This window comes from Bidens hawaiensis, unplaced genomic scaffold, assembly GCF_021521415.1.
Source record: "Bidens hawaiensis isolate Kalapana, Puna unplaced genomic scaffold, B.hawaiensis_p1.1 tig00026901_1, whole genome shotgun sequence".
Classification (NCBI taxonomy): Eukaryota; Viridiplantae; Streptophyta; class Magnoliopsida; order Asterales; family Asteraceae; genus Bidens; species Bidens hawaiensis.
In genome coordinates, this window is record NW_027494343.1 from 247837 (window position 1) to 274708 (window position 26872).

At 37.7% G+C, this 26872-nt stretch overlaps 2 protein-coding genes and 1 long non-coding RNA gene across 4 annotated transcripts; 1 reads left to right on the forward strand and 2 right to left on the reverse strand.

Moving 5' to 3' along the window:
* Nucleotides 1-708: 708 nt before the first annotated feature.
* LOC143574391 (acireductone dioxygenase 4-like) lies at nt 709-26140 on the reverse strand. 2 transcript variants are annotated; one of them, XM_077059032.1, is made up of 5 exons: nt 25947-26140; nt 25757-25851; nt 24897-25136; nt 24490-24645; nt 709-727 (listed from the first exon to the last, which is right to left on the reverse strand). In XM_077059032.1, exons 1-4 carry the CDS (start codon nt 26050-26052, stop codon nt 24526-24528), a joined length of 561 nt encoding a protein of 186 aa, XP_076915147.1. In that variant the 5' UTR covers nt 26053-26140; the 3' UTR covers nt 709-727; nt 24490-24525. The 2 variants fall into 2 exon arrangements, with proteins under 2 accessions (XP_076915147.1, XP_076915146.1); XM_077059031.1 differs by lacking the exon at nt 709-727 and having other exon boundaries at nt 24460-24645.
* LOC143574390 (uncharacterized) lies at nt 3462-4723 on the forward strand. The gene is made up of 3 exons (XR_013142582.1): nt 3462-3546; nt 3670-3826; nt 4500-4723. It is a non-coding gene; the product is annotated as an uncharacterized LOC143574390 (long non-coding RNA).
* On the reverse strand, nt 18208-18702 carry LOC143574381 (uncharacterized). Its single transcript, XM_077059022.1, has one exon. It carries the CDS (start codon nt 18700-18702, stop codon nt 18208-18210), a length of 495 nt encoding a protein of 164 aa, XP_076915137.1.
* Nucleotides 26141-26872: the final 732 nt, after the last annotated feature.

Below are 26872 nucleotides of genomic sequence, written 5' to 3' on the forward strand. Positions count from 1 at the left end.
TTAAACGGGTTATAACACCTCATTAAATTAAAAATATATGATATGAAAATCTTATAAAGTAGGTATATACAAAATAATATCCTATTTTTTTTTAAAAAAAAAATATTATTTACAATTAAGAAATAATTTTATGGTAAAAAAAATAAATAAAGCAATTCATAAGTCACCATACCCAGTTACCCAACTTGCTTTAAAACAGGTTATAACATCACATTTCTTTGTGAACGTATATTACTAACTTACTTACAATAAATAAAATTAAATTTCAAAAAAATATATAAATATTTTAAACGAATAATTCAAACCAACCCATTTATACAGGGGATAACAGCTAGATGTTAATATATAAATAATGAGTCAAATATAATAAGAAAACCTTAACACAACACAGAAGGATATTGCAACTCCAGTCGCATGTTTGGCGGGTTGGCGGGCCAGGCATGGTGTGTTTCATGGTTGGTCTGAGTGGACTGTTAAAAGCCGAAAATCACTTTGTTTACTTTGGCTGGGAACAGGTTTGGCAGTGTTGAACCAACAATGTTATGATTTGCATAGTTTTGAGGGTTTATATAGCCAAACCGCTCGGCACTGTTTGAAAATTCTAGCCCGACAGTCTTAAATATTTTTGAAAAAACTGGCTGTAACACCAAACCGATTGACAAGTTCACGCGGTATAGCTATTTCAATTAAACGCGATATAACAACTTCACTGCCAATTCCAGACCATCTACATGCATGCATAATCACAGTAGCGAAGCTTGGACTGAGGCACCGGGGGGCGAGCTCAAAATGTATACAAAATTTCACAAACGAGGGGGGCTCAAATTTTCGACCGAAAAAGGCTAAACTCACACTACGTATAAAAATTTTCGGCCGAAAAAGGATAAATTTACACTACTGTGAAAAAACAGGGGGGGCTCAAATTTTCGGCCGAAAAAGGCTAAACTTACACTACGTATAAAAATTTTCGCCTGAAAACGGGTAAATTTACACTACTGTGAAAAAAAGGGGGGGCGGGGCCACCCCGGGCCTCAATGAAGCTTCGCCCTTGCATAATCATAGACTTCCCGTGTTTCATATTCAATGAGCTTTAACGGTGTCCCATCAAAGTTCATCTTGTAGCTTTGCCTTGCTGGATGCTCTTTTTGTGGCCTGTTAAACACGGTCCACACCGTCTCCCCAACAAACAACCTCGTCAACTACATGCACTTAAATATAAACATTTAAGTCGATTCAGGTACACATAGTTTTGCAAGTGATGGTACGTGTCAAAATTTTCAAAACTGTCTTGACTTCCTTAAAATTCATATCGGATTTGATGTTACAAAGTAGTTTGTTCAACTTTTAAAACTCAAGGTCAAGAGTAACAATTTCTATGCAGAAATGTGATTGTCATTAAGAAATTACATTATCAAAATAGTAATATAGTTTTTTAATAATCTAGTATTCTTTACCTTGATATAATTGGAGGTGTCGAGAGTGAATCGACGGTATATTGTTGTTGGCAAAATAATAAGAGCACCAGCCTTGCTAAAAAAAATAAAACATATGATATAACAACTTAACTGCGTGCCAAAAAACTAAAAACTAAAAACAATGAGGGTAAACCACCGAATGATGGGTTCATGCGGTTTAAGGATTACAATCAAACCATGAACATGCCTACTCCCCCCCCCCCTTCCTCTCATTTTCCTAATCCTATATCTACCCCGGAATAATATTGATATCAACACCGACTATTTAAAGTTTATTAAATGTTGGTTATTTTAGTGTTATTGGATTAAATTGTCGATGGAGGAAATAACGTTAGAGATTAAACGAGTTAGGTGACGCGGGAGTGCGGACTTGTTTAACAATAATGTTATTTTGGCTTTGTTATTTGGTTTTATACTTGGGCTTAAGTATAATGATAAATGGGCTTATGATTAATTATTTGGGATCATGTGAGATATGAAAATTGGTTTACATATGCCGATGTTTTCATTCTCTAAAAACCTCTCCATCAATCTACACACACAATCTAAAAACCTCTCCATCAATCTACACACATAGAACAGAGAGATGACGGTTACTTCTTCTCTGGTTCTTCATCACATTCATAGGATCATCAAAATCCAATTCTAACTACAGAAAATCTCTGTCTTATCCGATAAATCATTGCGTGTAACCCGCAAATAGGTTTATCTGAAAGTGATTCACGATTCAGAGATTAATCCAGGCAATTGTTCAAGAAAGTAATATTGAAATCATGATTACAGGTTTGCATCATTGATCGAATTCATTCCCCAGGTACGCAATTTATACAACAAAGATAAACCTATTGGGTTAATTGGGTGGTTAATTTCTGATTAGAAGTTCTGGTTATTTTGAGTGGTTACTAAAAATCGATAGAAATCCTAATTTATAAACTGGTCGATTAATGAATTTTTGGAACATAATTCAATTATTAAAATAGATTTCCTTTGATGGTTAAGGAATCTATTGTCATAATAATGCATTCTTTTAGTTTCCGAGATCATGAATATATATCAATTTTCTGATAATAAAATTCTTGTGCATATTTAAAGAAATAACTATCCTCTTTAAGTTTAATTGGTTCATGAGGTTATTTTGATTCGTATGTATCAAATAGGGATTGGTTATATACTAACCTCTGATTTGTTTTGGAAAATTTGTTTATTAATTGCAAATGAGGCTTTTAACTTAAAATTGTTTCTTTTGTTCCAACTTTGTTTAGGAACTAGGGTTCCAATCATATATGATAAGTTTTGTGGAACAAATTTATAATATAACAATTACGTCTAAGTTTTTGCATTATCAGTTGTACCATCTGCAAATAAAATTGTACACCACTCATGATCATGGCTGAGGGAGATGTACACGTGTAGCAAAGATAAGATGGTTAGTGACACGTAATATGTCCACGTCTGAGGCTTCTTTCTCATTCTCATGCTTTCTTGAATTACATTCTCTCTCTTTCTTATGCGGTGAAATTTGTAATTTCTTCTTCAACAGGTGGTTGTTTGAAGGTGATGTTCTTGGTTTATTGGTAAAATCCAGTTAATATGTCGTTCCTATTTTGTTGCTGAAACACCACCACATTTAGAAAGAGAGAGGAGAGAATGGAATTATCCGAAGAAAAGAGAAAGAGGAGGAGAAGGAAGATTAGTCGGAGGACCGCCGCTGTTCAATTTCTGACAATCTCTCTCCACCGTCGATCAACCTCTATTATATCATAGGTAAGTTGTTTAATCCATCAACCGTGTTTTTACATGAAGAAATTAGAATTGCTGATGTTGTCGTAGGTTTCAAAACCACAAGCTTCGGTTCAGGATGGATTATGAGACCTCCTGTGTAAGTTTTCTTTCAAATTTACCTTTATAAAAACTATTTTATTCCATCATGAAAACAACTATAAGGTACTTGCTCGCTTAACTAATGGACCTTTACTCTATATGCAGAATACAAAACAATTGTAGCTTAGACCATAGCCAGTTGGTCTACATGTGACATGTTGGACTATATGTATTCTAGAGTGATATATTGGTAAGTATTATTGTGAACATGCTTTAACTATGTTTCCACTTATGCCATTTGATATGATCCTTCTTTTCTTATAAGAAGTAGAAAATTTTTAAGAAACAATTGAAATTTGTGTGCACTGTGCAGGATAAAGAAAAGAAAACTAGCAGCAAATTTCCTACTAAAAAAGTTGAGCCAACTTCTATAACTCCCTCATGTTCTGCAATAACAAAGATGGGTTTACAATCAAGGTGTTTCTTTGAGGCTATTCGGTCATCATTATGCATAAAAACCCCAACTGAAGGTATTGTATTTTGGTCCCCCCCCCCTTTTTCTCTTAACGTGGTTTTGGCTCGATGTTGGTTACAGTTCATTAGGGGTTCCAGTCATTACAGTTTTTGTGTTATTTTTTCGCGTCGGTGGGCAAACATTAAAACCTTAAATTCAAGTTCGTTTACATTTTACAAAATTAGGAAATTTTTATACAGCTAGATGACTGAATTTCTCTTCAAAGTTTTGGTTTTAGGAGTTAGTGAGGGTGTTTAGATATGCAATTAATGTTTAGAAAAGTGGTTATGGGGCGTTTGGTGTAAAATTCTTATTGTGGGTTGAAGTCTCATTGTCTGTGTCCCGGTTAAGTGATTATAACTTTGATTTTGTGATTATACACGGTCAAAACAATAATATACAAGTAAAGCCACAATTATCACTTGAAAATGAATTTCCAAAAGCCTCTGCAATTTATGTTTTAAAGAAATCATGGATGAAAAAAATTCTTGATTGAAAGAATGTTGTGAGTTAATTGATAAAATATATGCAGTTCTTTGTAAATTTTAGGATGTGGGTGTCTCCACTCTCCTTCACAAGTTTAGTCAAGTTTCAAGTTTGCATATTGCAAAAAGATTTGTGACAATTTTGCTTTTTAGGTTTCTGTATTTAATTTGTTTATGTTTATGTAACACGCCGGTAGTGAACAGGTGGATTGGTATGAAGCACAGGCAAATGTGAAGCTAAAGTCAAAAGTCAACTGGTTTGCATAATCCGGTTTCAATGTTATTAAAAGTGCGATCGTCCTTTGACAAGACCTCCATTTGAATCAGATTTCAGCATCAAATCGGTTTTGATTTGTTAGCTGTTATTCAAAGCGAATGTTTTTTTTTGTTTTTTTTATTGTGGGGCTTATGCTAATGTAAAAGCTGTCGAAACCATCGGCGGGTCTTAATACTAGTTATTTCTAAAAGATTAGAAGTGATAAGAAGGTTTTGTTTTATAGAATGTTTTAATTCATATCTTATTTTAAGGCAGGTCTTAATACTAGTTATTTCTAAAAGATTAGAAGTGATAAGAAGGTTTTGTTTTATAGAATGTTTTAATTCATATCTTATTTTAAGGCACATGATACGTACAATTCATTGTAGATTTGTATCCAATGAATTTGAAAGTCAAATATAATTATAATCATATTACTTCATGAGAGGGGATTATTTTTTATTACTTTTTTTTGTTAAGAAAATGACTTTTGTTTTGGGGATTATTTTTTATTACTTTCTTTTGTTAAGAAAATGATTTTTGTTTTGTGAATGGTTCTGCACATGGAGAAAGTAAGATATGCATACGTTTATTTGAGAGACTAATATTTGATCGTCAAATACGGCTATATTTTATTTATAGGAAAACGTAATTGCATATGATATTATTACTCTTTTTCTGTGCCACACACTGGTTTGGGAAAGTTGTCAATTAATAAGCAAGTTTAAGAAGCAAATTAATATGTTGGGTCTCAATGTTACATGTTTATTGTTTGAGATATTACAGTAAAAGGGATAACATGTGGTTAATCTCAAACCTGTTTTGGTAGAGGATTCTATTTATATAACTTCAAGTATATATATAACCACCACGATCTTATCTTATGGCATGCTTATATAGATCATGTAAGTTTACATAATGCATGATATCTCTACATAGTTCCTAATTATTGATAGAACTGTTGAAACTTGTTCATAGTGATTTGTATGTTTTTACTATACACCTTTATTAAGAAATAAAAGTATGTTGTTACTTTTAAGCATAATGTATCTAGATTTTGCTACGTATATTTACTGAATGCAAAAGATGAAACTCGAGTAAATTCTTAATATTATTAAAACTAAGGTGAAATTACCCGGATGGTGACAACTCAACGGGGCGGGTCTAAGTGGGTTGAAAGACCCAAATGCTTCATAAGGGCATGTTAATTTTTCGCTAAACATAAAATCTGGATTCGGTTTAAAGAAACAATGTTTATTTTATAATTTAAACAAAAATATTTATCCAGATGGTACACACGTGAGATTGATGGGGCACGAACCAAGTAGCATTAGCCCATTCGAGGTATACAAGTCGGGAAAACCCTTTGGGATGTGAAATAAATGAAACTCGATATTCGGGTTTGTTATTGGACTTAAGAAGTTCAATGGTTTCTAAATATAATTCGGTTAAGAATTATGTATCGTTTATTTTGAATCATTTTATGTACAGGATAACATGCTTGTATGGTGTGTAGACTCGGGTGATACGAGTCAAGTATGCAAGGATCTAAAATGGTTTGAAGAACTTGAACCAGTTGAAGATGGATCTGTACTTAGGATGAGATATGCAAAAGTGAGACTTGTGTTTAATCCTGGAAAACATTTGTTTTGGATTATGTGTTGTGTGTTTCAAGGATTTGAAGCAGTCTCATGTTTGGATTTTGTTTTAAATAAATTGTGGCTTTAAACGGTGAGTTAGATAATTTTATTTCATCTCAACATGGAATCTTGTTGGATTTGGATATTTGTGTAACGGAGTTTTAAACTAAATGTTAATGTCTCATTTTCTATTGAATTTGTTTGTATGTTATGATCATTTAAATGCAGCGTAGACTATATGTATATATTGTGACGTGCCAGGTTAGGCCATGTGAATTAGTTTGGAGTGAAAAGAAAATAGAATCTTGAAAGAAACGGACAGTTCCTTGTTGATTTGAATGATTGAAAAAAAAGTTATTAGATTCTAGTTTTGATATAAAGGATCTGGGGGGGTTAATGTTATCCTGGTATACTAATAAAAGGGAGTAACAATGGTAGAACCATGACACGGTTTCATTACATTGAGAAAGTATTGAAGAAATTCAATTAGTTTGATTATTCTTCGGTTACAACTCCTATAGATCCTAATATCAAGTTTTGTCTAATCAAGGTGATTCTATTTCATAATTACATAGATGTCATGGGCAATTTGAGCAGATATACTAGTAATCCTAGTGCTCAACAGGCAAGTAGTAAACAAACTGCTTAATTATGGATGTGTATTCTCTTTTGGAGAATGTTTCATTTTTTAGGTAATTAAGGTATTAATTTGCATCACTTAACAATGGAAATCGAGTTTCTAGCATTTGCAACAATTGATAAAAGTGGTTGAATGAGTAAAAAACTGTGATTACAAAATTCCATTGTGGTCGAACTGATATCACCAAAAATCTATCAGGTGTGATAGTGATGACTATGTCAAATGTATAATGGAAAGTCTAGACGATTTTGTTATAAAATACAATGTGTGATATCAGTAGGTGTGTAATATATGAGTATAAGTTGGCTGATGATCTAACTAAAAGGTTAGGAAGAGATCTCGTGAACATATCAGCCATAGGGATGGGTTTAAAGTCCATACATTAATATCATATGTCAAGACACCCAATTCCCATCTAATACAACGTTAGATGCTGAATTCAATGCGGTTGGCTTGTCATATAGATATTGGAACACAATATCATAAACATCCCAAGGTTTGTGTTCGGACCGCGATATAAAGTAGGTTGAAGTATAGTTTCTTAATAGTTCATTGATAAATTGCATTGCGGGTGCGAGAATAATGAACTACCTATAAGAATATGAAGTTTAGTCGCTTCAAGAAGCTTTGGACTTGAGCTTTGATATATTCTTTGAAGAATTAGGACACAGGTGTGACATCTGCCCCGATCCGACCCGACCCAGGTACCCGTTTCTCTAATCCGATCTCTTTCTGTTATGATTTAATAATTATTTATACTTATATTTTACTTTTTAATAAAAATATATTTTCTTCCCGCCTCTTTCTCTCTCTTTCTTTCCGCCGTCCCGCCTTCCTTTCTCTCTTGTCGCTATCCCGCCCTTCTGCTTAACCCTTAAGCCTTGAACCCCTCTCCTGTCCTTTGTTTCCTTCCGCCTAAGGATGTCTGCGCAGTTCCACGCGCCAGACTCCTTACAAGGAAGCCTGCGTGAAAACCATCTGTTGCTGCGTTACGCGAGGCGAACTGTCCCCGCGGCGCGCTAAGGAATATAGTTCTCGCGACGCGCTAAGGATTTTAGTTCTTCCCGCGACGCGCTTAGAATTGTAGTTCTTTCCGCGGCGCGCAAAGGTTGGTTCTGTCTGCCTTCGCGCTCGAGCCTTCTCGCGCTAAACCTTTAAGTCTTTCTTCTGTTTTGTCCAGCCATTTACTTTTGAAGATGTCTTATCTTCTGTGCTGTTGACCTGACCTGTCTTATGTCTGAAAAGCCACTTTCGGCGCAGCATGCGCACCAACCCCATTGGTTGACAGAAAAAGTGACTGACATTATCTTTTGAGATCTGCTTTTCCATGCTTTGACCAGTACCTTTATCTGACCCTCCCATGCCTGTTTACTGTTCCCTGTCAGCTTTCTCTTGTCCCCTGCAGCTGCCATATCTTTTGATATCTTTTGCTTTTGGAACCTTTTTGCTTTTGTTATCTTTTGCTTGATCCTGTTGAAGATCTTTTCCTCTTTTCTAGGGATTGTGTTCCCTAGGGTTTCCCTATAAATAATAATGCTATTTTCTTAACACTACACACACAAACACTTATTATCTTTCTCTTCCTTTGCTCTCTGCCGTTGTCCTTCAGCCGTCTCCTCTCTCTGCCTTCGTCTTCTCTCCTGTTCTGCCCTGATTTCCGGTAATATATAATATATAATAATTTACTTATTAATTATGCTAACTTATAATCAAGACTTAAAACAAATCATTAAAACGATAATCTTTAATTATAGGATAACTTTGCTTGTTAAGAGTTGGTTCTTGCTTTATCTTACACCGCACCGTTTATCAAGTGAGTAATCTCGTACCTAATCCCTTTTTATCTTTAATGTTTTGGGATGTTCATGTGTTCATACAAACTTAGAGTCTTAAACTTGTTTATGAACTTTAGTCGCGCAGTATCCCATGTGTTGAGGACGTTTACTTGGCTGTTTATTTGTATGTGTGTATCATTAACCGCTTTGTTCGGCCTATTCCGAAGTTTTCATGGATCCATTAGATGAACACGGGAGACCTATCGTTTACGGTTTTCTTTGTTTACACTTGCACAGATGTTTTCTTGTTTTTGTGCTCATTTGGGAGCACGGATTGAACTATGAACTATGATCTATTTAGGCTTGATCACAATCTGATTACACCCTTGTTAAACACCAGACATACACGTGTTGCGCGCAGTGATTATTGTTATCTATTATCTATTAAACTTGATTTCTCACCAACACGCAAGTGTTTGACGTTTATTTTAACACATGTTCAGGTTTGCTGTAGCTGTTTTTGGAGCTTGTGGACACGTAGGACGTTTTTACTTTTGGACCTAGATTAAAATGTATCAAGACAAGTTATTGTTGTTCGAATATTTTGCCTTATAATATATTGATTTATGTTGATTTATGTTATCTTGTGTTTACGTTGCGCGTGCGTGAATGAATATATTTATTAAATATTGACACCCAATAGTGTCACGAGTAATGAAACAATATGTGGCGCCCCGATGTATAATCCGCCTTTGGTCGGGGTGTTACAGATTGGTATCAGAGCTCCGTGACTTTAGGATAGGTGGTTAGACGTAACGGCCTAGAATACCTAAGAGTCCCTTCTCGCGCATGAGAGAAATCTCATGTTTACGCGCTTATTGTTAATTACTCATTATTTATAAATATGCTTGCGCAGACGCAGCGTATGGTTTTATGTTTTATTTCGCGATATTTCGATTTTTGCTAAATTTCAATTTATTTCTTTATTTGCATATTCGTTTGTGGGGATTGAAAATCCGAAAAGTCATGGTGATACATGAATTGTCAACATCCAATACTCATTTTCTTGTATATTTTATATTGAGGATTGAAAAGTCATGGTGATACATGAATCGTCAATCTCCAATACTCGTTTACTCATTTTAAATTGAGAATTCGGAAAGTCATGGTGATACATGAATTGTCGATTTTCAATTCGAATTCATTACCTTTATTAAGTTGCATTTAAATTCATATTTTACATTTGATAGCATTTAACTCCGCGAAACCGAGCTTTATAAGGTTATACTTTGCGCTAAAACCAAGATATTAACAAAACTAAAACTTTTATAGAATGCCTCCGCTATCTCGCCGTCATCAGAGGAGAGAAGCTTCGCACAGGCGTAGACAGCAACGTTCCCATGAAATGGCCGCCGCAATGGCCCAAGCTTTGAGCCAAAACAATACCAACACCTCCGGATACAACATTAAGTCCTTCAATGCGGGTAACCCTCCGAAATTCACAGGGCTTGAAGGAGCCACCGTGATGCTCCAATGGCTCGAGAAGATTGAAAACACTTTCCTCCACACCCAATGCCCTCCAGACCAACGAACCCTATATGCCTCCAGTGTCCTGGAAGCAAGGGCGCTTACATGGTGGAATGGAGTAGCTCATGCGCGTGGCGCAGAAGCTGCTTCCAGCATGCTCTGGGAGGAATTTAAGGATCTCTTGACGCGAGAATTCTGCCCTCCCAACGAAGTTAAGCGCCTGGAGGAAGAATTTTGGAACTTGAAGCAATACAGTGGCGAAGCGCGCGAGTACGCGACGCGCTTCCATGAACTAAGCCTGCTTGTCCCGCACCTAGTTACCCCTTCCCGCCGAGCTATCGAGAAATTCCTTGGGGGTCTCCCCATGGAAATTCAAGATTCTGTATGGGCCAGAAACCCAGTAACCCTCTCTGACGCCATCGAATTGGCCGCTGTGCTCAGCGACAACCATGTGAGAGCAGGAACCCTGTTCCTGCGGGGAGCTGAGAAGACCAAACCTACCAAATCTGCCCCTGAACCAACAGAAACCAAACCTGAACCCTCACACCATAACAACCCGAAGCGTAGGCGCAGACAAGTTTACGCGCTTACCAACCCGCCCATTGTCCAGCAACCCACCTACCAACCTCCAGTTTACGCGCCTAACCCACTATCGACCTACCCAACACCTCCTGTAGTCCACAACTATGCCTTAACCAATCCAGCACTCCCTGCCCCGCCAACTAAAAAACCTTACACAGGAAACCAACCCTTTTGCCCAACCTGTAGACTTCACCACCCACCTCAAGTCCCGTGTCGACAATGTAACCGATGTGGCCGCGTTGGCCACTCTGCTGAGTACTGTAGAGTCCCTTCCGCAAACCCAACTGCGCAAACACCACCAGCCTACCTGCAGAACCCACAACCAACATACCCTAATCCACGACCCAGGTCGTGCTATAACTGCGGTGATCCCAGTCATTTCCGGAACGCGTGCCCGAGGCTACAAGTGCAAATTACACAAGCGAATCCGGTGAACCAAATCTCGAACCAAGTGACGCGTGGACGAGCTTTTAACATAACCGCGCACCAAGCGCAAGCGAATAATGACGTAGTTAATGGTACATTTTTACTTAACGGACAATATGCATCTATACTTTTTGATACTGGCGCCGATAGAAGTTTTATCTCTCTCGCTTTTGAGCAGAAGCTTGCGCGACCGCGCATTAACTTAAGTGAAAACTTTTCAGTTGAATTGGCTAATGGTGAAACTGTTTTAATAAACTCTGTGATCAAGGATTGCACGCTTAACCTTAACGAAAATGATTTTCTAATCGACCTCATCCCCATGCCTCTTGGAAGTTTTGATGTTATTATTGGTATGGACTGGCTCTCGAAGAATCGCGCCGAAGTTATTTGCGCCAAGAAGTTGATTCGCATTCCTCGAGAAAATGGTGATCTTCACATCTACGGCGAGAAACCCTCCTATGGCCTTAAGCTTATGTCTTGCGCTGAAGCCCAAAGGCTTATGCGGAAGAAATGTGTTGCATTCTTAGCCCACGTGGTCAAACCTGATGAAGGAAAGAAGAAACTTCGCAATATCCCTGTTGTGCGTGACTTCCCTGAAATTTTTCCCGATGATCTTCCTGGTATCCCTCCCGCTCGTGAAGTCGAGTTTCGTGTTGATCTTGTCCCTGGTGCTTCCCCCGTAGCCAAATCTCCTTATCGTCTTGCACCCGCCGAAATGCAAGAATTAGCAAGTCAACTTCAAGAGTTGACCGCTAAAGGATTTATTCGCCCTAGCTCTTCGCCCTGGGGTGCTCCGGTGTTGTTCGTTAAAAAGAAAGATGGTACGTTTCGCATGTGTATTGATTACCGCGAGTTGAACAAACTCACCATTAAAAACCGGTATCCCTTACCGCGTATTGACGACCTCTTTGATCAACTCCAAGGTGCCTCTTGTTTCTCCAAGATCGATCTCCGTTCTGGTTATCACCAGTTGCGTATCCGCGAAGAGGATATTCCCAAGACTGCTTTTCGTACTCGTTATGGCCACTTTGAATTCTTGGTCATGTCCTTCGGTTTAACCAACGCACCCGCCGTTTTCATGGATCTAATGAACCGGGTGTGTAGGCCTTTCTTGGATAAATTTGTGATCGTGTTTATCGATGATGTTCTGGTGTATTCTAAGACCAAGGCCGAGCATGAGCAACATCTTCGGTTGGTATTGCAAAAGCTTCGAACTGAGCAACTCTATGCTAAGCTTTCCAAGTGTGAATTCTGGTCTGATGAAGTACAGTTTATTGGTCATGTTGTAAACAAGATGGGTATTCATGTCGACCCATCCAAGATTGAAGCAATCAAGAACTGGATTACGCCATCTACTCCTACCGAAATCCGTTCCTTTTTGGGCTTAGCTGGTTACTACCGGCGATTTATTTCGAACTTCTCAAAGATCACATTGCCTTTAACAGCTCTAACGCACAAAGGTAAACCGTATATTTGGGGCTCGAAGCAAGAAGAAGCTTTTCTGACGCTCAAGCGATTGTTGTGTGAAGCTCCTGTTCTTGCGCTACCTGAGGGTAATGATGATTTTGTCGTGTACTGCGATGCCTCCAACCAAGGTCTCGGTTGTGTTCTTATGCAACGAGGCAAGGTTATCGCTTACGCATCAAGGCAACTCAAGGTTCATGAAAAGAATTATACAACTCACGACCTCGAACTAGGCGCAGTTGTATTTGCCTTGAAGATCTGGAGACACTACCTCTATGGTACTAAGTGTATCCTTTACACTGACCATAAAAGCCTTCAGCATATCTTTGATCAAAAGGAACTTAACATGAGACAACTCCGATGGAACGAACTCATCAGCGATTACGATTGTGAGATCCGGTATCATCCTGGTAAGGCTAATGTGGTAGCCGATGCGCTCAGCCGAAAACCCTGCCAGCTTAACTGTATCTTACCGCGCACGCAGCTTCACTTTGCGCCGATTCAGAGAAATCTGGAATCACGCATTCGCGACGCGCAGCGCGCATCCATCAGCAATGGTAACCTTCGCGCCGAGTTAGCGTGTGGCGCGGAAGCGCACTTTGTCCCTAATCTGAGTGGAATTCTCTGCTATCTCAATCGCATCTGGATTCCCTTTTATGAGAATCTTCGCGCTGATATCCTGAGTGAAGCGCATAAATCTCGGTATTCTATTCATCCCGGCGCTGATAAGATGTACAAGGATTTGCGCATTACTTATTGGTGGCCCGGCATGAAAAAGGATATTGCTGTGTTCGTAGCTAAATGCCTGACTTGTTCTAAGGTAAAAGCTGAACACCAACGCCCATCTGGTTTGCTCGAACAACCAGAAATTCCTACATGGAAATGGGAGTGTATAGCAATGGACTTTATTACCAAGTTACCTTTGACAGCAAGCAAACATGATAGCATTTGGGTAATAGTGGATCGATTGACTAAGTCAGCTCACTTTCTGCCCATTCGTGAAAACTACCGTGTTGAGCAACTCGCGCAGCTTTATGTCAAGGAAATTGTCTGCCGCCATGGTACTCCTTTGAGCATCATATCCGATCGCGATGGCCGTTTTATATCCCGCTTTTGGAAATCTCTCCAATCTGCGTTAGGAACTCGTTTGGACATGAGTACTGCATATCATCCTCAGACTGACGGACAGTCTGAGCGAACCATTCAAACCCTTGAGGATATGCTCCGATCTTGTGTTCTTGATTTTGGAGGTAATTGGGATTCGCACCTGCCTTTGATCGAGTTCTCTTATAATAACAGCTATCATTCCAGCATTGGTATGGCCCCATTTGAAGCACTTTACGGTCGTAAGTGCCGCTCCCCGATTTGCTGGAGCGAAGTGGGTGAAGCTCAAATCACAGGACCCGAACTAGTTCAAGAGACAACCGATAAAATCGCCAAGATCCGTGATCATCTGCTGACTACCAGAAGCCGACAGAAGAGTTACGCAGATCGTAGGCGGAAGCCTCTCGAATTTCAAGTTGGTGATCTTGTCCTCCTCAAAGTGTCGCCCTGGAAAGGTGTTGTCCGCTTTGGGAAGAAAGGTAAGCTTGCTCCTCGTTATGTTGGTCCATTCAAGATTCTCGCGCGTGTAGGAAAAGTTGCCTACAGACTAGACCTGCCGCCCGCGCTCAGTAATGTGCATCCAACGTTCCATGTATCCAATCTCAAGAAGTGTTTAGCCGACGAGAACCTTCACATACCACTTGATGAAGTTCAAGTTGATGAATCTATGCATTTCGTTGAGAAGCCTGTTGAGATTATGGATCGCGAGGTTAAGCAAACCAAGCGCAGTCGCATCCCTATCGTGAAAGTTCGCTGGGAGTCCAAGCGCGGAGCCGAGTTTACATGGGAAAGGGAAGATCAAATGAAGATCAAGTACCCGCACCTGTTCTCTGCGCAGCCTACTTCGAGATAAATTTCGGGACGAAATTTCTTAAAGTATGGGAGACTGTGACATCTGCCCCGATCCGACCCGACCCAGGTACCCGTTTCTCTAATCCGATCTCTTTCTGTTATGATTTAATAATTATTTATACTTATATTTTACTTTTTAATAAAAATATATTTTCTTCCCGCCTCTTTCTCTCTCTTTCTTTCCGCCGTCCCGCCTTCCTTTCTCTCTTGTCGCTATCCCGCCCTTCTGCTTAACCCTTAAGCCTTGAACCCCTCTCCTGTCCTTTGTTTCCTTCCGCCTAAGGATGTCTGCGCAGTTCCACGCGCCAGACTCCTTACAAGGAAGCCTGCGTGAAGACCATCTGTTGCTGCGTTACGCGAGGCGAACTGTCCCCGCGGCGCGCTAAGGAATATAGTTCTCGCGACGCGCTAAGGATTTTAGTTCTTCCCGCGACGCGCTTAGAATTGTAGTTCTTTCCGCGGCGCGCAAAGGTTGGTTCTGTCTGCCTTCGCGCTCGAGCCTTCTCGCGCTAAACCTTTAAGTCTTTCTTCTGTTTTGTCCAGCCATTTACTTTTGAAGATGTCTTATCTTCTGTGCTGTTGACCTGACCTGTCTTATGTCTGAAAAGCCACTTTCGGCGCAGCATGCGCACCAACCCCATTGGTTGACAGAAAAAGTGACTGACATTATCTTTTGAGATATGCTTTTCCATGCTTTGACCAGTACCTTTATCTGACCCTCCCATGCCTGTTTACTGTTCCCTGTCAGCTTTCTCTTGTCCCCTGCAGCTGCCATATCTTTTGATATCTTTTGCTTTTGGAACCTTTTTGCTTTTGTTATCTTTTGCTTGATCCTGTTGAAGATCTTTTCCTCTTTTCTAGGGATTGTGTTCCCTAGGGTTTCCCTATAAATAATAATGCTATTTTCTTAACACTACACACACAAACACTTATTATCTTTCTCTTCCTTTGCTCTCTGCCGTTGTCCTTCAGCCGTCTCCTCTCTCTGCCTTCGTCTTCTCTCCTGTTCTGCCCTGATTTCCGGTAATATATAATATATAATAATTTACTTATTAATTATGCTAACTTATAATCAAGACTTAAAACAAATCATTAAAACGATAATCTTTAATTATAGGATAACTTTGCTTGTTAAGAGTTGGTTCTTGCTTTATCTTACACCGCACCGTTTATCAAGTGAGTAATCTCGTACCTAATCCCTTTTTATCTTTAATGTTTTGGGATGTTCATGTGTTCATACAAACTTAGAGTCTTAAACTTGTTTATGAACTTTAGTCGCGCAGTATCCCATGTGTTGAGGACGTTTACTTGGCTGTTTATTTGTATGTGTGTATCATTAACCGCTTTGTTCGGCCTATTCCGAAGTTTTCATGGATCCATTAGATGAACACGGGAGATCTATCGTTTACGGTTTTCTTTGTTTACACTTGCACAGATGTTTTCTTGTTTTTGTGCTCATTTGGGAGCACGGATTGAACTATGAACTATGATCTATTTAGGCTTGATCACAATCTGATTACACCCTTGTTAAACACCAGACATACACGTGTTGCGCGCAGTGATTATTGTTATCTATTATCTATTAAACTTGATTTCTCACCAACACGCAAGTGTTTGACGTTTATTTTAACACATGTTCAGGTTTGTTGTAGCTGTTTTTGGAGCTTGTGGACACGTAGGACGTTTTTACTTTTGGACCTAGATTAAAATGTATCAAGACAAGTTATTGTTGTTCGAATATTTTGCCTTATAATATATTGATTTATGTTGATTTATGTTATCTTGTGTTTACGTTGCGCGTGCGTGAATGAATATATTTATTAAATATTGACACCCAATAGTGTCACGAGTAATGAAACAATATGTGGCGCCCCGATGTATAATCCGCCTTTGGTCGGGGTGTTACAACAGGCTAGTAAAATATTGTGTCGAGTGGAATTTGGATTTATAAACGTACGTGTATTTTGCCTTGAAGTATTCAAATGGATAGCAAGGGTTCAATCCATAGGACACCCCGATATTCGAATATTTTGATCGTGTAATTTACTAAGATGAAAATTCAATCCGTGGGACATTTTCATTTATGCATACGTTTGTGTTTCTGTGACGATGGTTAAGTTATCATGGATATCACTAAAATAGGGGAGGACTGTTGGTTATTTTAGTGTTATTGGATTAAATTGTCGATGGAGGAAATAACGTTAGAGATTAAACAAGTTAGGTGACGCGGGAGTGCGGGCTTGTTTAACAATAATGTTATTTTGGCTTTGTTATTTGGTTTTATACTTGGGCTTAAGTATAATGATAAATGGGCTTATGATTAATTATTTGTGATCATGTGAGATATGGAAATTGGTTTATATATGCCGATGTTTTCATTCTCTAAAAACCTCTCCATCAATCTACACACATAGAACAGAGAGATGATGGTTACTTCTTCTCTGGTTCTTTATCACATTCATAGGATCATCAAAATCCAATTCCAACTACAGAAAATCTCTGTCTTATCCGATAAATCATTGTGTGTAACCCACAAATAGGTTTATCTGAAAGTTATTCACGATTCAGAGATTAATCCAGGCAATTGTTCAAGAAAGTAATATTGAAATCATGATTACAGGTTTACATCATTGATCGAATTCATTCCCCAGGTACGCAATTTATACAAAACTAGGGGAGGACTGTTGGTTATTTTAGTGTTATTGGATTAAATTGTCGATGGAGGAAATAACGTTAGAGATTAAACAAGTTAGGTGACGCGGGAGTGCGGGCTTGTTTAACAATAATGTTATTTTGGCTTTGTTATTTGGTTTTATACTTGGGCTTAAGTATAATGATAAATGGGCTTATGATTAATTATTTGTGATCATGTGAGATATGGAAATTGGTTTATATATGCCGATGTTTTCATTCTCTAAAAACCTCTCCATCAATCTACACACATAGAACAGAGAGATGACGGCTACTTCTTCTCTGGTTCTTTATCACATTCATAGGATCATCAAAACCCAATTCCAACTACAGAAAATCTCTGTCTTATCCGATAAATCATTGTGTGTAACCCACAAATAGGTTTATCTGAAAGTGATTCACGATTCAGAGATTAATCCAGGCAATTGTTCAAGAAAGTAATATTTAAATCATGATTACAGGATTACATCATTGATCGAATTCATTCCCCAGGTACGCAATTTATACAAGATTAAAGCTATACATGTATATATCATATTAACTCACAATTAAGATTCAAATACAACATATGATATAACAACTTAACTGCCAACCCCAGAGCATTTACATACATAATCATAGATTGCACGCGTTTAGTATTCAACGAGCTTTTAAGGGGCATCCAACCAAAGTTCATCATGTAGTTTTGCCTTGCTGGATGCTCCTCAGGTGGCCTGTTAAATGCGGTCCATACTGGCCCTCCAACAAACAACTTCATCAACTACATGCACCTGAATGTACATGGAAGTCGATTAGGTTACACATGATTTTGCCAGTGATAGCCCGTGTCAAAAAATTAAATAATGTCTGATGTTAGAAAGTACAAGCCAAAGTACGAGTCTAACAGAATTAATTGGACACATATAACAAACTTACAACAGTATGATTCCACCAAAGTATAAACCAAAGAGTCGAATCAACTGAAAAACGAAGAAGCACACTGATAATCCAATGCGAACTCACACTCGGAGCACTTAAAGATCATCTCGTGCTGCAACTGTTTGCCACACCTACAACACTCGCCATCACTCTCAAGCCCTTGAACAAATGCCAAGCGGTGTGAATGATCTTTGATCTTGAGCAGTCCTCTAAATTTGACATTCAAAAACTTATAGACACATGATTTATCATATGCATAAGTATCCTGCTCACATTGAAGTATTAAGGGTGCACAAGCAGCATGCATGGACTGGTCACATGTAGTGCAATGATAGAACCATTGCCAAGGGTTGAATTCATCCTCGCATACTTCACAAAAGTATTTACCAATATGGTTCTCCGGTGGATAAAATCTTAGTTTCAAAGGATGTTTATCACACTTGTGCTTAATCTCTTTATACAATAACACAGCGCACTCTACATGAATATAGAAAGCACAAGGGAGACAATGAAATCCCCACCCATAGTTCATCGAATAGTGACAGGCTTCACAATACCTATTTGAGAGCTTAGGTGAACCTTTTACTTTTGATAGAAGATGATGCGGATGAGCATCATGTATAATTAATCTGGGTATGAATGCACAATTAATATCAACATAATATTCACACATTGTGCATCCATACGGTGAAACCATTGGATAGTAACCTACAAATGTCACATCTGAACACACTAAAGAATTTACCAGGGACTTTTGGAAAGAGAAAAGGAGTATGCTCCGGATGACCCGCGTAATCTTCTTGTACGAAATTTTTTTCGAAATAGGATAAAATAAATAGGAGAAATGGTTTCTAGGAGAGAGAAAACATGTATTAGGAAAGTAGAAGATCCGCCATTTGAAATGGTGGATCTCAGACAAAACATAGATTATGTCAGATATTGTCTGGTGATGTGGACAACAACCAGGTGAAATGGCGGATCACGAATATTTTATTCGTGTTCCGCCATTTGAAATGGCGGATGTCAACTTTGATGAACCGCCAGTTTGACTGGCAGGTCACAGATTTCAGAGTAGGCTGCCCCTATGCGTAAAAGTGAATATTGGTGGTCATCCGTCATTTGAGTTGGAAGATGTTATCTTGACATCCGTCATTTCAAATGACGGATGTGAATAGTGACACCTGACTGATTTGACCAGACCTTTTTCTTTATATTAATTTACTTATTATTTGTATATTATAAACGTTTATTATATATTCCAACATGAAGCATGTGAGATGCTTAACATTGATGGGTTGGTTGCTAGAGATGGTGATGCGAACGGTTAGAATTTTTAATATTACATTTTGTATTTTTTTTATTAAAAAACGTTAAATAAGGTATTTAAATTACATTTTGTATTTTTTTTCTTATTAAATGACATTTAATAAGAACATGCTGTTTTTATTAAAAAAAATCTTTTTAATATTACATTTTGTATTTTTTTTAAATAATGACATTTAGAAAACTAATAAATAATAAAACGTATTTTTAAAATGTTATTTGTTAAATACACGTTTTATTTGTTAAATAAGGTATTTAAAAAAGGTTATTAAGGTGATGTTTGTTTTTGCTTCAAACATTTTCAGGAGAGTAATGTCTGCAGGCGCGCAGACAATCAGCTGTGAAGACAGTTTGTTTTTTTAAAAGAATAAGATCTGCAAACAGCTTATAACTTCTTAAAACAAAAGCTATTGAAACATGCTTCAAACGTCTTCATCCTCCACAACCGGTCGTCCAGCCTTTCCAATCCTAGCCACCGCCTCCGTCGCTCCTCCACTCGCCGGCAGCCATCGCCACCGCCTCTGCTCCTCCAGGTACACTCCTTCTCTTCCTCTCTCTCTTGGTTCCGGTCGCCATAACCACTGCCATACCGCCTCCTGCTCTCTCCCTTGGTTCGGTCGCCATACCGCCGCCATAACCACCGTTCGACCACCTCCGTCGACCCCCCGCTGCTTCATCATTAAACCGTTCGACCACCGCCGTTCGACCACCTCGTTCTGGTGGTTGTGTTTTGGGCTGATTTGGTCTGCTTATATAAATTGAAAGAGTCGAGAAGTTTTATCGTGATTCATACAATCCGTTCAGTTTCTCTCTCAAACATCAATTTTGTTCATCTTCTGTTAATTTAGGGTTTTGATTCTTGAATCCGTTTGTTTTCCAGTTTTAGTCTTTATGATTGTTGTAATCAGTAGATAGATTCTAGTGTACCAGATGTGCTATAAGTGTGTATTTTAGAGTTTGATTGTCTGGTTGTTTTTGTTTGAGAGTTGTTGAAGATTTATGAAATTGGTAGTAGTTTTCAGAGATATATGGCAAGATTGGTAGTAGTTTTCAGAGAAGTCAACATATATAAATGATTTCTTTTATTTTGGTCCATAAACTTTCGTCTTTAGGAAAATACATTTTAAGAAAAAAGAGTGTGTCGGTTTATGGTATTTGACCCAAACCACCTTTGATTTGTTTTTGTTAAGCCATTTGTTTTTGTTATGGTATTTGAGTATTGTGAACCCATGATTGTTTTTGTTATGCTATTTGAGTATTGTGAACAAATGATTGTTAAGAATATATATAATTGTAGATGGAAACTAATGATGGTCGACAACAATGGACGGATGACGCAATTAAATGTTTATTAGAAACATGTCTTGAAGAAATTGGGCGGGTAGGTAGAAATGGACAAAGCTTGCGCAGAGAGTCTTGGGTTATATTAGGAAAGAAACTCAAGGAATAATTTCACATGGATTTGAGTCAAAAGCAAATTAGAAATGCTTTTGATACCATGAAATCAAAATATGTAGGATGGTGTTATTTGCGAAACAAGACTGGAAATCTTTACAACCCAGAAACAAACATGTTCACTTTAACGCCTCAGGAATGGGAAGATTTTAAGAAGATGTATATTTCTTTATGTTTTTAGTATTGTGTTATATTTTAGAGTGAAAAGTATAAATTATAGTCCATATTAATCTGGCGCAGGGTCACCCGAGGGCAATGTCATTAAAAACACGCCCGTTGACTCATCTTGACCTTCACATAGCTTTGTTCGAAGGGCTTAGTGCTACAGGTGGTAATCAATGGACATCTACTCAAACATCTGGAGTTTCATCATCCCCACATGTCCAAACACTTCAGATACAAGATGGTAGCTTTTGTAATCCGGAAGATGATGATGGAGACTCTCATGAACAAAGCTTTCAAAATGATGATGAAGTTCCTTCCAATAATAAGGGTCAAACTTCTAATCATAATGAAGCTAGGCGTAACAAAAAAGCCAAAACCTCTAAAACCACCATTACCCTAGATGATTTAGCGAAAGATATGCAACAAGCACTCAAGCATATGGTGAAAAGCACAGGGCCATCAACTGACGAATGTTATGATAAGTTGAAATTAGTTGGCTTAGAGCCTATAGATCCCTTGTTTTTGGCAGCATTTAACATTTTTGGTCAGTCGATACAAATGAGACAAGCGTGGATGACATTGCCATCAGACCCTGAGGTGTTGAAAGGGTGGATTAAGATGACCGGGACGACATTAGGAATGTTTAAGTAGGGAGAGTGATTTGTAGTATGTCGGTATTTATAGTGGATGACATTGGTCAGTCGGTATTTGTCTTTTGGTGTGATTTGTAGTATGTCGGTATTTGTAGTGGATGACATTGGTCAGTCGGTATTTGTCTTTTGGTGTGATTTGTAGTATGTGATTCGTATTATATGAACCTTTATTTGCTTTGTATTTTGAACAATTATTGTACTACTTTGAACTATTATGTTTGCAATTAGGCCTTTCTTATATTCAATTTTCAACATAAACATTTTGCTCTTATTCGACAGGTTTATCATGGATTATAATCAAAAGTTATTGCTCCTCATTGTGATGTTCTTATATCTTCGATACTTTTGGCCGAGAAATCACAAAAGAAAAAGAGATAACACTTCGGTTATGTCTGGACACCATTTTACTTTAGAGCTGTTGCGTGGGAACAATCAACAAAAGCATTGAACTCCTTCGTATGTCACGTGATTCATTTGTTCGACTTTGCACACATTTTAGAGTGAAAGGTTGGTTAAAAGATAGCACACATTTTGATGAATATGATCACCCAAATGTACGTTTTCAAGATGGAGATGAAGATGCACAAGATAATGGTGAAGAAGGAGAAGCTCGACATGGAAGTGCAGCGGATCGTGAATTCATGAGTCAACTTCGAGATCAAATAGCACAACAATTAATGCAAAACAATGTGCTTTGAGTTTATTTTATGTTATGTGTTTTTTAAACTTGTTTTTAATATTATAATTTTATGTAACTTGAATGTTAAATAACTTCTATCCAGTGAGATAAGTTTGATAATTTACATATTTTCAGTTTATGCAGACAGTATCAACTTATAAAAACAAACAGTCTTATTTTTTCAGCTTACAGAGCTTCAGACCACATCTTCAGCTGCAGACATAAAAACAGATAAAATCAGCTTACAGACAGTTTATGTCTGCAAAAACAAACAGCACCTAGGTTTGTTAATTTGCATTTCACCATTTTGTATTTTTTTTTCAATTTGGTAGGTTATGGTTTGGATTTATTGACCCGAACCGTATTACCAACCCAAAACTTAAAATTAGGGGGAAAAAAATGGGTCTCGTGACTTTCGATCTATCCATACTAGATGTTCAAGATCCGCCATTGTACCAAACACATCCCCCTTCGACATCTTTTTCTTCAGTACCGCTGGAACGGGATGATGTTCCCAAACATCCCGCGTGGCGCCAATTTGTTCCCGAGCCCCACTCTATCCACCCTAAGAGAAGCGAATCTTGAGATGTCGCTTATTTTAATATGTTCTTCGCCTCTTCGGCCAAAACGAAGAGTAAATGTTTATGATTACTCATAACAAACAAACAAAAATGGATTTTTCTTTTTCCATGTTTAAACCAACATTAACAGACAATCCAGGTTGTGTGAAAAAAAAAGAAGCTACTGTAACTTTAGGTTATGCTTAAAGATCACATGTGTCTGTTTTACTAGATGGTATCCATAAGATTGTACAAAATACATGTTTACATGGTTTAGTTGGTTTTTGAGATGTATATGAGACCATGTTTCAATAAAAGTAGGTAATTCAACCACCTAAAATTATAAATAGAGATTTCTTAATATCCATGAAGAAACATGCCAACCGGTCGGGTGATAAGTAGTGAGATACCCGATGTGTATATTAGATACGAATTTACAATGTGACTGATAAATGAAAGAAAAAAAACATACCAATCGAAGACTCCATCAAATTAATTTCCTTCTCAGATCAATGAGCAACTTGAGTTCCAAATTGCGGACACGATGATACGCCTTTATAAAGGAACCAGGTGGAATATGTTCGGTTACACGAAAGGTATTAACCACTTAACAAGTAATCCCAACCTTCCTTCCAAAGTCACTTGATTCTGCCTTTAACATATACATATAAAACTTTATTGTATTCCATTCTTGGATTGAATGGAAAGAAAAGGAAAGAAAAACAAACTTAATTGTACACTCACCGAAACATTAAACTTTAACTATCTATCGAAGGCAAAATAAACAAAAATGTCAGCATACTTCCAACCTCCAAGCAAAAGATTACCTGTTACATATTTATGCTCTCATCACAATATCAACTACAATATTGATGAGGGTCGATATACCCGTTACCCTCTTTTGACCTGTTATCCGCCCTGTCAATTTTGAGGCCATGGATGTGTCATATTCCTTAGTTATGTGGTGTATGCAACCAGCTGATGTGATTTTATGTACAGGCAATTTTTGCAAGTTTCAGGGGGCGATAAATAGGATCAAACTATTGGTAATGGTTTAAAAGTTTTCAGATCAAATCTTGAGCCATACTATTAGTAATGGTTTTTACCATTGCAAGTTAAAACCAAAACGTTTAAATTTATAATCAAACCAACCCAAACTGTTAGGGTTGTGTTTAAAAACCTTTTATGATCAGAAGTACAAAAAATAGGAAACCAACCCACTCGGTATGGTTTGAAAATTCCTAATCCGACTGACTTAAATATAAAAAAAACCTGTGAAACCAAACCGATGACGGTTTCATGCAATATAAGTATTCCAAATAAACGATGAACATCCCCACCCCTCCTTTCCGAATCCTAGATCTGTGCCCCTGAACAAAGCTGATATCGACACCAACTATTTAAACTTTATTAAAACTATAAAAGTATCATATAAACTCACAATAAAGATCCAAATACAGCATAAACAATTCCAGACCATCTACATACATACATAATCAGAGTCTTTGTGTGTTTCATATTCAATGAGCTTTAACGGGCGTCCCACCAAAGTGCCTCTTGTAGCTTTGCCTTGCTGGATGCTCCTCTTGTGGCCTGTTAAACGCAGTCCAAACCGGCTCTCCAACAAACAACCTCATCAACTACATGCACCCAAATATCTTGTTGTCAATAAACATTTAAGTCGACTTGGGTACACATACTTTTGCAAGTGGTAGCACGTGTTAAAATTTTCAAAAATGTCCAAAATCTTGTAAAGTTCATATTTACAAAGCAGTTTGTTTAACTTTAAAACTCAAGGTCGAGTAACAATTTATATGCAGAAATGTGATCGTCTTTAAGAAATTATTATCAAAATAATAATATAGTTTTGTAATAATCTAGTATTCTTTACCTTGATATAATTGGAGGTGTCGAGGGTGAATCGGTGGTATATCCCTGCTGGCAAGATAATAAGATCACCAGCCTTGATCCAAATGCGAATCCAACGGTCATTTTTATCACGGACATCAAAATATCCACTTCCTTCCAAACAATAACGTATCTCTTCGTCTGCATGAATATGTTCTGTGTAAAAGTTCTTCAGTTTTTGCTCATAATTCTCCACTTTTTCAGGGCACAAATCCAGCAGATCCTACAAAATGAAGTTCCCAAAGCTTAATTAAGCCATTATTTCTAAACTGTTTTAGAAACAGGAGTGTGTTTATACTTCTAAGAATCTGGTTGCAAAATGCAAACACACACAAAAACTGCAGAAAACTAAGAACACGAGAATATACGTGATCCGGTTTAAGCTGACCTACATCCACGGGCTACAACCAGGATACATAAAGTTCCAAGATACTAACTAGGGTTTAAAAAGCTTAGTCAATAAGAAAACATAAACGTGCCATAAATACTAATAAAGAGATATGTGGCCGGTCCAAAACCTCCCATGACTTCAATCATTATTAACCAAATAACACATGTCTTCAAGTAAACAAACCCAAGCCGAAGCCCAAAGCCTCAGCAAACCCAACAATATTTGCGTACATGTATGTAACGATGCAGGGTTTGGATCATATACAAATTACATTACATTAGCGTGCTAATTGTGCAAATCAAGTAGTGCAATTATATATACAACTAGTGTAGTGTAGTTAGAGCACTAGTTGTTTGAATTATTTTAAAAAAGTTGATAATTTATACTACATAATATAACTAGATAATCAATCATATAATAAAAGTGTAAACTATATATAAATAAATTACTACCATGTAATTGTAGCCTCTGTCAGCCCTAATTTTCTCCAATTCTTGATCATCCTCATACTTATCCGGATTCAATTTCCAGTGCAAAACACCCAATTCTACACAAATCCCAATTCAAATTCAAAATGGGGTTCACAGTTAATTAATTAGACAGTGCAACAAGCAAATTAATTAATAATCGGAAAACACGAACCAGGTAAGTAATGAGGTGAAACAAGCTCTTGTGGGTTAGGATGATGAGGAAGCTGTGGGTTGTCGTGGATATCATCCATGAACCATGCCTCAATACTACTCGCCATTGAAATCAATCAAGTCAGATACACACACTAGTCCGCTTGAATCCAAATTAGCTAGCTACGTTTATATATATTATTAGTATTGGGTTCTGGAAGGTTCAGATTTTTGGGTGTTTTGATTGTGGTCGTTAGCTTTCTGTTGTTATTGTGGCGTCTATTTTTCGGTCCGGGTACGTGGTAATGGTTTTTTCTCCGTTAGATATTTTTAAGTGTGGTCGGGCCCGCCTTCGGTTCGGGAACATCTCCGCAAGCGCGCTTGGGGAATCCGATTGGAGATCGGGTTTACTAAACCCGTGAGTGAAGTCGAGATTTGAATGTGATAAAAAAAAGTCGTCGGATTTAAATAATAATAATAATAATAATCGTTGTTCTACCAATTTTTACACCAGTTTTGCTACTCTTTATAAGACTTCTATTCAAACTTCTTATAATCTACTACTACTAATACTACTCAACATATAATGAAATATAATATTATTCTTCCACTATCATCATCTAACTCCGAGTCATCTGGTTTTTATGAAATGGAAATTTTATGTAGAAGTTGTCGCCGCCTCCGAAGTTAAAGATACGACAATAAAAAATAATGTGTGGTGTGATCGTGAAAAGGCACGTAAGGTTCTAATGAAAGATGAGTTCATCGATAGCCCAAAATCGGCGAAGGGATGCTTCGAGTGAGATTTTGGTTGTCCAGAAAATTATTTAAAAAAAATGTTGCGGATACAAAAGCCAGTTTTTTTAATGGTTTCAACTTTCAAGAAGGGTTAAACACAAGGATTCAAGTTTTTCACATCGTTACAAAAATGCACGTCGCTTCATCAAC